The 12,171-nt window shown below is 37.4% G+C and overlaps 1 protein-coding gene across 3 annotated transcripts in view; it reads right to left on the reverse strand.

Moving 5' to 3' along the window:
- Nucleotides 1–301: 301 nt before the first annotated feature.
- Nucleotides 302–12,171, reverse strand: part of MUSK (muscle associated receptor tyrosine kinase) — a 131,046-nt gene continuing 119,176 nt past the window's right edge. For all 3 annotated transcript variants that reach the window (XM_065530235.2, XM_005581093.5, XM_074016827.1), the window contains 4 exons: nucleotides 11,682–11,883; nucleotides 10,975–11,166; nucleotides 8,574–8,722; nucleotides 302–2,329 (listed from right to left, as the gene is read on the reverse strand). In XM_065530235.2, the coding sequence (XP_065386307.1) occupies nucleotides 1,647–2,329; nucleotides 8,574–8,722; nucleotides 10,975–11,166; nucleotides 11,682–11,883 (1,226 nt within the window). In that variant the 3' untranslated portion in view covers nucleotides 302–1,646. The remainder of the gene's footprint in view (nucleotides 2,330–8,573; nucleotides 8,723–10,974; nucleotides 11,167–11,681; nucleotides 11,884–12,171) is intronic.

Consider the following 12,171-nt stretch of genomic DNA (forward strand, 5'->3'; position numbering starts at 1 on the left):
AGGAAGTGAAACTAAATGAAAATTGAGGATGAAAGAGAGGGCAAAGTTGAGGAAAATTTCTACATTTTTATCTTGGTTGCCTGGAGGCACTATGAATAAGAAATGGCAGGTTTCCCGTCAAAGATGTCAAGTTGTTACATGAGGCAGATTTGGGGATTTCAGGCAGAGTTTTCCAGCAGACAGTGAAAATCTACTTTCAAGAACTCACACCATTCCTCCAATGCCCTAACTACCAATTAGTTTGAATTAAGATAAGCCGGTATAGAGTAGACTGTTATTTTCTCTTCCCTGTTCATTTTCAGGAGAATTTGGGTTAATGCTATATTGGAAATAAACTCAGATCATGTATGGACTTAGATAAAGATGTATTGTGTGAGGGTCCACTAAGAAAAAATCTGAACCTCCAGGAATCTGAGTTCCAGAGGTTCTTTTTTTTTTTTTAAAAAAAATAAAGTCATGAAATACAACAAAATCAGTTAATTCCACAGCCAATTGAATTTGTTTCTAAAAGGAATAAAATGTCAGAATGCACAGATATATCAGTTTTGAAATAACTCAGAGCCACAAGTGTATCTTTTGAAATCCCATATTATAAATTATGGTTAAGAGATTTAAATAGACTCTAGTAATAATATTAATAGGTGAGAATTTTGAAATGTGTGGCTTCAAAGGCAAATGCAGAAAAAAATAGTGATACTTTGCAAAAGGCATATACATGTCAACCTACAATGTTATTTAAAATGTTATTATTTCTGCCAGAGTGTTTATTATATGAATGAAATAAAAGGGAAAAAATAGCTAAATAACTAAAAAAGGACAGAAGTTCTGGAAAGAAGAAGAAATAAAGATTAAAGCAATGGAAAAGACACCAATACAATTTTTAAAGGAAAAGGTAAATCAGTAAGATACAAAAACTTGTTTCAAGGAAACTGGAGGAATAAAATAAGCAGATTTAATTTATGACAAGTGCACAGAAAGGAAAAAAGGAGGGACACAGGACAGAAAAGTGAACTCAAAGTCACAGCCTTGCTGATTTGCTGTTTCATTCCTTAGAAACCCTCTATCAATAAAATATAACCACAACTCCGCAGAATACAAACAAATATAAAATTATGCATTAAATGCAAGAAAGATTTAACAAAACACTGAGACTCATCTTTGGGTGGAGAGAAAATGAGTGGCTTTTCCTTCTTTTTAGTTTTCTGTACTTCACCTAAGTGTCTTACATGAAGATTAAGCTATTTTCACAATGGACAGGAATTAACTCGATTAAAAAATGAAGCTCTGAATCCCATTTCATATTAAAATTTAATACAGGAGAGCTTTACTCTGTGACCAGCTAATTTGGAAACTGAACAAGATGACCTTCTTCCCTGTGCAGTGTATATTACAAACCTTCATAAAGAAAAATAGTTGTCTCCATTATCTGACACATTACCTAGCCTGTGTTTCCAATCACTGGCCTTCAACAGGTCCGTCTACCACATGGGTTTTGCACTGTCTTTGCTCTCCCTGGGAAAAAACATGCTACTCATGTCTACTCTTACTCTTTCCTATGTGGGTCTTGTCGGGCCTCTGGTGTAGGATTCCCCTGGCTCACAGAGTCTGAGAGGAAACTGCAGCATTTTATTTGAACGTCTTCAACCTTAGACACTCACAGTTCCCTCTGCCCTCTCACACATGCGTTCCAGAATTCGGTGAATACTGGTGAAACTGGGTCTGTCTGCAGGCAGCTTGCTCCAACATAGACGCATGAGATTGTACAGCTCCACGGGGCAGTTCTCAGGGCAGGAGAGGATGTTGCCATCTCGCACGTAGTAAATGACCTCCTCATGGGCCATCCCATAGTAGGGCTGCAGGCCATAGGAGAAGATCTCCCAGAGGACCACGCCGTAGGCCCACACATCAGACTCTGTAGTGTAGCGGTTATAAAAAATGGACTCTGGTGGCATCCAACGGATAGGGATAGCGTCGTTTTCATTAGCTTTGTAGTAGTCTGCTGAGTAGATGTTCCTGGAGAGGCCAAAGTCGGCAATTTTTACCACCATGTTCTCGCCCACCAGGCAGTTCCTGGTGGCTAAATCTCGGTGAACAAACTTACGTTCTGAGAGGTAAGCCATACCAGCTGCCACTTGCCTGGCAATGCAAAGCTGCTCAGCACAGGAGAGGGGTGGGGGTCCAGGGCTGGAGACCTGGGCCCTCATAGACAAGTCACTGTGACTGAGGCTGCACACGGTGTGAGGGGACATGCTGCGGAGGAACTCATTGAGATCACCATAGGCCATGTATTCAAAGAGCAGGCACATTGGCTTCCCGACAGCACACACGCCTGGAACCAAAAGACCATCCTCTGTTAGTCTCAGTTTCTACAATGAAACAATGGAAAGAGCACTCCAAAAGCAAACAACCAGGTCAGAAGATATGAAGCCCTGTTTTTTGTTGTAGTATATTTGTTTTTTAATATTTACATCCTTTTAATCACAACACAAAAGAAGTCTCAGCTAGGAAATGCACTCTGGTTAGTGGGATTTCCGTCCCTTGGCTAAAGTTTTTGAGGACTTCCAGCAGAGCGCTGTTGTCCTGGGCACTTGTCACAAGTACATCATACATGGCTCATCAAGTACATGGTGCATATAAGTACATGGTGTATCAGTTCATTGGGGTGGCTCTTCTCTCTGAAATCTGGAGGCTCTGGTTTTTTGTTGACAACACCATAGTTGAACCATGACCCTGTTTCTCTGCCTAAACATCTCTCTTTGCCTTTAAGATTCAGTTTATTTATCTCTCTCCCTAGGGTGCCTCAGCTCCTGACCCTTCCAGTAACTGTTAGATTTTCCTGCCATCATCCTTTCGCAGAGAACCTACCATCCTGTTTTATAATCATTTGACTATTTGAGGTTTCTCCCCGACATTTTAGCACTTTGAAAGGAGAGATTGCACCTTATTCTTCTTTAAAAATTCCCCACACCTACCACGTGTCTGGCAGAGCAGATGTCTCATAATGTTCGGTGAATTAATTTATGCATGGATGCTTGCTCTGAGTATGTAATATAATTGCTGTCTGTTTCTGTTTACTTCTATGAAGGATGTTAATAAGAAAGATGTGTCAAGTTTGGAAACAATAACAAATACAATTCAAGTGTCTTAGATGAAGTATTTAAGTTGCTGCCGTAAAACATTTTGAAATTTAGGTTTTACAATGTTCATGCTACCAAAAAATGTTAATATAAATAAAGTCTTAGATTTAAAGCCAGAAGATCATTTTCAAATCTTAAAGTCTTGATATTTGAGAGGGAAACTGGAGAACCTGGAATATTAGATAAGATGGGCATAATTTCACATCACCTTAAAAATAGATTATTAGATCTATTGGGTTTTTTTTCAGGCAAAAGTTAAAAGTAGCTGTTTGAAAAAGAGGAGAAATGAGGAATACTGCTATCTTGGTTTATTTATTTTGGCATTAAATTTTAATTGCAAGGACCTCAATTAGCATATTTATATAAACTAAAGGGAAAAAATAAAGAAATACCAACTGGGTAATACTTAGAAATTTCCTCTATGGGATCCTTTCTGGATAATCTTTAGTTAACAGGGACTTACCTATCTCATCAGCTGGCTCTACCATTGTTACGTTGGTTGAGTTGATTTAAAAACAATTTCTTATACTGGAAAAAAGTGAAAACTATTTCTCTCAGAAATAGAAAAAATTTCTAAGTTTATTTAATGAAATTTTCCAATCTGATAAAGAAAATATTATATAAAAGATTTCTACTTTGTGATCATTATGAACAATTACATATATATGTGTACAGATATAATTTATAATTATATATGTATATACATTTATTTAAGACCTTGAAATGTTTTCTATATTGTAATTACTCAAAACCAACTCTTAGTTGGGACTTCAAAATGGAATAATTATTGAGAGGAAGACTGTGTTTTATTCATCCTTGTAACCTCAGGTCTAACATGGCTCACTATGGGTTTTCAATATATGTTGATGGGTGGATGGATGAATTAATGGATAGGTAGATGCATGGATAGATTTAAGGATGGATAGGTAGATGGATGGGCATAAGAAAACCTCATGCCTAGCCCAAGCCATGTCTTTAAACTTTGGCATGACATCTTCAATGAATAATCTCACCTGATTGTTCTACTATTTGCTCCACTGCCAGAACATTCCGTAAGAGTCTACAATATTTAATGCCTACTCCCATTCTAAAATTCTACATATTTCTTTAATTATACCATTTTTTCCCAATTTATGACTACAAAACCATTGTACACTTTAGGATTTCAATAAAGGGGAGTCAATTTTTAAGATACGAACATGTTCAGTAAGTGGCTGATATTTCAAATATATAAAACAAAGTAGATTTCTTTTATTGATAGAAGTGAAATTTATGGACTTTCCCAATTCCCCTTTCTTCCACTGTTGTCATCTTATTTCATTGGGATTCACTTCCAAGAAACTATGAGACTAGTGGAATCACTTGCGTGAATGATTACTGCTTATGCATACTTGATAAAAAATAGAACCTGTGTTCATTGGATATTGAAATGGAATTTAGATATAGCATTTAACAAATGGCAACATAAGTTTCAGTTCTTGTTGGACAATAAAAATGAGAGAAAACTCCAAGTAGTGATGTGTAAGTATGCTACTGTGGTGATCATAATTTGAAAATTGTACATAGTTTGTGTTTGAGTCAATTTCAGGAATTCAGGATGTTATAAACTGTATATGAACACAGAGTCAACATTTTAAGAAAAGTTGAAATAGGAATTGCTTGATAATCTTGAAAATATACATGTGTATATGTTCGTTTAATGAGTAAATGTATACTATTTGAGAAAGTAAATAAGGAGGGTAGGGGGCAGAAGCCAGATTCAGATTTTTGTGTGATGAAGAATGAATAAATGAATGTTCAGGATTTGAGGAAAGGGAAGAAGTATTTTCGAGATGAATTGTTATGTACTGAATATCTTTTACTCATTTATTGAACAAATATTTATAGAGTACCTACAATGTGCCAGAAAGTATTCAAGATGCTACTATAGAAATTCTTGATTTTGATATTTATCTAGATTCCTTCCAATATCCTGACCACTAAATTACTTTACTTCTTTCCTTAGACCTCTGCCCAACTTCAGCTAATTACTCTCATTGTCATACTCCTGACCTTGTCATTCCATACATCTGTATACCTCCCATAATCTCATTTTCAGTTACTCTATTTGTTCATCACTTCCTCCCTTTTTCACCCTAGTTCACTGCCTCGAGTGCCCTAACTCTAAAAATCCTTTGACCCAACTGAAACTTTTAATCTATTGATCCTACCCCCTTTTAATGATCCCTCACTTTCTTCACGTTTTGTCTTCCTTCCTTAAACAACTTAAGTTCCTTGATCAATCATAATAATCACTCCTTTGCATACACCCCTCTTATTTGCCTCAATTTGACTTCAACTTACTTGCGTGGCAAAATGCTAATTCTGATAAAATTTAATTCCTCATTAATGGGTCTATGCCCATCTGGTGGCATTTGGATGAATACACAACCATGCTGACCAGTCTCATGTTAAATGTGTAATCTCTAATTTCAAGTAAGTTTTTAATTTTCTTGCCAATCATACTATATTTCTCTAGTCCATTTTATATTTTATGTAAAAATGGATTTTCTTAGATGACGATTTATTTCTTCTCTTCCCTCAAATCTTCAACTCTTCTCCCATTCCTCACTCTCAGATGAGATCTTGATTCCTACCTCACAGAGAAAACTAAATCAGTCAGAAGAGACTGTCTACAATCTTCAGTCAATACTGTCTTATTACTATGGTTGATCTGAGCATTCTCTTAACAAAGGCCAGTCCATCCAACAGTGTCAAGATTCCATTCCCTCTCACTGTTCAAAGATGTTACTTCCACTATTTGCCAACCCTATAATCAAGTTTTCTCTTTACTGGATCATTCTCATTAATTTACAAATATGCTATTATTTCTACATGAAAGGAAGCATGCCTCTTTCTGCCCCCTTCAGCTCTATCCATGTTCCTTGGTTCATCTTTATAGCAAAACAAGTTGTTTATACTTTTTCTCCAAATTTTCTCTTCCTCTTCTTTTGAGCTCACTTACATTTCCTCTTGCCCCCAACATTCCTAAGAAACTTCTCTTCTCGGGGTTACCAATAAACCTCCATGTTTACAAATTCAAAGTCACTTTATAGTCCTTCTCTTACTAGACTTAATGCATAAGACACGCTTACTTTCACCTATTTAAAATACTTCATTTGACTTCCAGGACACCACACTCTCTTGATTTACTCTATTTCATTGATTGCTTGTTTTCAGTTTGTTTTTCTTGTTCATCTCCTCTTTCTCATCCTAAATGCTGGAATGCTCCTGGCCTTGGTCCTTGGACTTCTTCTCTGTTCTGGCTTGCTTTTTCCATCCTTAGGTGTCTTGCCCAACCTCATGGTTTTAAATACTCTATATACTGCAATAGCCTTGGATTCATGTCTAACCAGATCATCCTTTTTGAACTCTAAGCCTCCATATCCACATGCCTCCTTAACTTCATGTGGATGTTGAATAGGCATCGGCAAAAAGCACATCTTTTTTTTTCAGATGGAGTCTTGCTCTGTCACCCAGGCTGGAGTGCAATGGCACAATCTTGGTTCACTGCAACCTCCGCCTCCTGAGTTCAAGCAATTCTCCTGCCTCAGCATCCCAAGCAGCTGGGATTACAAGCGTGTGCCACCACGCCAGGCTAATTTTTGTATTTTCAGTAGAGATGGGGTTTCACCATGTTGGCCAGGCTGGTCTTGAATTCCTGACCTCAGGTGATCTGCCCACCTTGGCCTCACAAAGTGTTGAAATGATAGGTGTAAGCCACCGCGCCCAGACAAAAACCACATATTTAAATGAATTCCCACTCTCTCCACTAAAAGAACCTGTTCCTCCTGGGTATTCCTCAACTCAGCCAACGCCACCTCCATTCACTCATCTGCACAGCCAAATACCTTGATACTATGTTTGACTTTTCTCTTTTCTGCACATCTCAGATTTGGTCTGTCAGCAAATTATTTGGCTCTACTTTCAAATTACACATGAGAATCACTTCTCACGATCTTCACTACCACCACCTGGTCCATTCCACCACCTTCTCTTGCTGCATCATTGCAATACCTGTTTGCTGTCTTCCTGAGTTTATTGCTTCCTTTCAGGCAATGCCCTAGAAAGCAGCCAGAGAAGATCTGAAAAAATGTGAGTTGTGTCATGTCATGTCTTGGCTGAAACTCTCCATTTGTTTCCCAACTTAGATTAAAAGCCAATGTTTTTAATAAGGCCTGACAGAACCTGCCCACCTCCCCTATTACCTCTCTGATCTCACCTTTGATAACTCTCCCCATCTTTCACTCTGCTCCAGCCACATTCATCTCCTCACTATTCTTCAAGCATGCCACATCTGCTCTTGCCACAGTACCTTTGCAAATGCTTCTCATTCTTATTGGAATGTTCTTTTCCAAAATATCCACACTGTTATTCCCTTGCCTCTGCCAGGTCTTTATATAAATGTAATATTTTCACTGAAGACTTCAAACATTGTAGCTCACATTCTAAAAACTTCTCTGCTTTAACATTTTAAAAAGTCTTTAGAACTTAATATCCAGCATCCCATATTTTTGTGTTTATTTTTATTATCTCTCTCCTCCAATAGAGTGAATGTATGCTCTATGAGAGCACAGATTTTTTTTTCTTTCTTTTTTAAAGATGGAATCTCCCTCTGTCGCCCAGGCTGCAGTGCAGTGGTGTGATCTTGGCTTACTGCAACCTCCACCTCCCCAGTGTAAGCAATTCTCGTGCCTCAGTCTCCTGAGTAGCTGGGATTACAGGCCCACACCACCACACCCAGCTAATTTTTCTATTTTTAGTAGAGATGGGGTTTCACCATGTTGGTCAGGCTGGTGTCAAACTCCTGACCTCAAGTGATCCACCTGCCTCAGACTCCCAAAGTGCTGAGATTGCAGGCTTGAGCCACTGCTCCCAGCCAAGAGCACAGATTTTTGAAAGTTTTATTCATTGCTGTGTAAGTAATACAAGCTAAATATTTGTAAAATTTGTGTTGAATTTATGAATCTGGGAATAAACTGGAACTCAACAATGAATAGAAAGATACAAATCACTGCTCATGACATTCTAGTTAGGGAAGAAAGAGAAGAAACAAAATAAATAAGTAAAATATATAGACTCTTCAATATTGACACATTTTGTGATGGAGAAGCAGTATTAATTTTTTACAATGGGGACATTTTAAACATTTTTGTAAATAGTAAGGAGGCAGCAAAGACAGAGACAAATTGAAGTGATGAATGTAAAGAGGGATAATCCATTAAGCCATGAACGTCCTATAGGGTTGGGATAGACCAAGGTGAAGAAGCTAACTTTGAAATGGAACAGAAATGTCTCACTGATCAAGGAGAAAAGGAAAAAGCATAAACAAGGGAAGAAAACTTGGAAATCCTCTGTTTTCTGATGAAATGCATATCCTCACTTGTATTTTCATACCTAAGAGCTTCACAATGTTAGGGTTGTCAAATTCTGCCATGAGGGCTGCCTCCCTCTGAAAGTCCGCTTGCATATCTGCCGAGGCTTCTTCTTTGAGCATCTTTACTGCCACCATAGTGAAAGGTTCATAGGGAAGTAAACCTGGTGCCCTGAGAGATACATTTATTGAAAAAGAAACCAAAGATCATGGACATCATACATATTCCCATTATACCTAACCACATTTATACATATCCTCCCACTTCCCATGTGTAAAAGGCTCGTGCAGCCTTTCCCAGAGCCATAGGATCAAAGAAAACATACTTGAAACTCCTTGATGTCAACTAATAAAAATCACTGGTGTTATTTTCAATAATTTCAAACAATGAAGTTTGAAAGATGCATTATTTACAAATTATAGGAATTCTAAAGTATACACCCCCAATGGGATTATCATTGCCATCCTAACCTTTTTTTTTTTTTTTTTTTTTTTTTGAGATGGAGTCTCGCTCTGTCCCCCAGGCTGGAGTGCAGTGGCGCAATCTTGGCTCACTGAAAGCTCCACATCCTGGGTTCACGCCATTCTCCTGCCTCAGCCTCCCGAATAGCTGAGACTACAGGCGCCTGCCACCATGCCCAGCTAATTTTTTGTATTTTCAGTAGAGATGGGGTTTCTCCATGTTAGCCAGGATAGTCTCGATCTCCTGACCTCGTGATCCGCCCACCTTGGCCTCCCAAAGTGCTGGGATTACAGGTGTGAGCCACTGTGCCCAGCTATATCTTAACCTTTTAATCTTTGTCCAGAATCTAAATTCCATGATGTAGGAACCATGGCTTACTCATCTTTGTACCCTCCATTGAGCCTAAAGTGCATCTTTGTACCCTCCATTGAGCCTAAAGTGGTGCCTTGCAAATTTTGGTTTCCAATACATATTTGTGTGAGATTTTCATTATGTATGTAACCTCTATGCCAGGGCCACCATGAGTGGAGATTAAGTTGTGTCTTCCCCAAGAGCACCAGGCCAAAGTGACAGTTGAAGATTAAAACCAAATTCATATTCTCTGGCTCAGCTGTGTGTCTGTAGAGCCACATCCATGCAGCAGAGAGGGTATTTTATTCCAGTTCACGCAAAGGTGATAAATAGGCTAATATTGGCCCTAATACATACTCCTTTCTTGAGCTCATTGTTTTATAAATTTTTGCCTTTTTATTCCTTTTCTGTTTGTCATTTCATGAACATCTACTTAATATCTACACATTATATTATAATGTAAGGAGTTATTATTTAAAACAATGTAAGAAATTATGATTAAAAATATATGATAAATTCTTTCCTGAAAAGGAAATATTATTGAACTGTATTACTAATTTCTTATTTGAAAACTGTAGAAGTGAAGATACATTTACATCTCCCATAAATTACTTACTTTAAATGCAAAAAAATATATTATCTCCATATATACTACTATTTTCCAGCAAAGAGGAGAAATTAAGATTTGAAGTGTATTATGTAATACAAATAAGGTTAATGATGTAATGATGTAAATAATTAACTAGTCTTTTTTTTTTTTTTTGCGGGGGACAGAGTCTTGCTCTGTCACCCATGCTGGAGTGCAGTGGCACAATCTTGACTCACTGCAACCTCTGCCTTCCGGGTTCAAGCAATTCTTCTGCCTCAGGCTCCCGAGTAGCTGGGATTACAGGTGTTCACCACCATGCCTGGCTAAATTTTGTATTTTTAGTAGAGACAGGGTTTTGCCATGTTGGCCAGGCTGGTCTTGAACTCTTGACTAAGGTGATCCTCCCGCCTCAGCCTCCCAAAGTGCTGGGATTACAGGCATGAGCCACCACACCTGGCCAGAATTAACTAATTTGATAAAAACTTTTTATATAGTATATGAATACTATATAATACTGTATATTACACTGTGTGTGTATATATGTATGTGTGTATGTGTATATGTGTGTGTATACACACACATTATACATATATGTACTATATCATTAGCTTGATATATACGTGTGTGTATATATATAATATATATTACATATATTATGATGATTTAATATAATTATAATGATTTAATATAAGGGGATATATTAATATAACATATTACAAAGTCAAAATAAAACCTTTATGGCAGTAGATGCCTAAAGCCATTTGAAATAGGACACTTGCAAAATTGGAGGTTACAAGAGACGCCCATCTATGACTTCTTAGTCTGAGTGTAGACCCAGTGATTATGCCCTGAGTACCAATGGCTAATATTATATATATATATAAAAAAATATATACACAGTATATATAATATATATATATATATATAAAGCTAATATTATATATATACCAAGCTAATAGTTTGGTAGCTTTTCAGACATAACATATTTCAATGGAGACTGTTTTTCCAAACATAACTTTACCTTGCTTGAAACACCCTTCCAAACGCTCCCTCTCCAATGTCTCTCACATATTCAATGTTATTTCTTGGATACTCCAGGCTGAGCAATTTGGGGTTCAGAAGGAGCGGCATCCTCTGGTACATGGGGTTGGGATGAAGTCTATCTAGTAAGAGCTCAGAAGGCAGTGTGGTGAGGGTTACTGCTGCTGATTCTCTGCAGGCAAGACAGGCAAGATCAGGAATGAGCTCAGAGGTAGGTACGATCTTTGTACTTAGACTTAGATTCTAAGAAATATGGCATTTAAGAGTAAAGAAAACAAATTATACTTAGGCAGCCAAAGATCCTTCGGTTTGAGAGCAATAAAATATTCTGTTTGTGGTCTAGAGTCAAAAGGCACATTTTCTCAGAAATGTTTAGCTCTCCAAGCCAGCAATGGCAATTGGCCTGAGAGAGAAGACAAGGAGCAGGAATAGCCATTTTCCTCCAAATTCTTGTTTAGATTTTACCTTTTGTGAAACAGTAACCCTAGGGCATTTGATTTGATCCTATGCCAAAAAGTCATTGACATTTGTAAAGATCGTGATGGGGGTGCTTAATTTTAAAGCAGGGCTACGGATATATTTAGAGAGTTGCAGTGTCATATATATTCCTCGCGTCATACCAACTCCATATTAAACATGAGGTTTTAAAATATTACTACACGTGGTTAGCTGAAACTAGAATCTCACCTTTTCTTATTTTTCCATTGTTTTCTTCTTCGGCAGCAATAGAGAGTAGTGATGGTAAGAAGCGCAAATATTGCAAAGCTGGACATGATGGAGATTATTACAGTCATGGAGTATGTAGGTGAGACAGAGAAGGAAGAAGAGGAGGAGGAAGGCAAATTTGGAATGTCCACACTTGGCTTTGAGGACGTCATTGGTGGGAATGCTGTAAGTAAACAATAATTATTCATTTTCAAACCTTTAAGAAGCAACTTTTTTTTTTTGTATTTAAGCAATCAGTAAAATAAATTTCATGTTAAGAATATATTTATGTATCAGGTTCTCCCTGGTTATATATCTATAAAGTTCAGTAAGGTCTAATTGTAAGTAAATCCAGCTTGTAGAATAATAGAATTTTAAAGATGAGAGTCAGAGAGAGGAAATAGGTTTTTGTTTTTTTTTTCCCTGAGCTAAATGCAGATCTTGGTCTGGTGCCATTTATACTGAATCATGT

The sequence above is a fragment of the Macaca fascicularis genome, chromosome 15 (assembly GCF_037993035.2).
Source record: "Macaca fascicularis isolate 582-1 chromosome 15, T2T-MFA8v1.1".
Classification (NCBI taxonomy): Eukaryota; Metazoa; Chordata; class Mammalia; order Primates; family Cercopithecidae; genus Macaca; species Macaca fascicularis.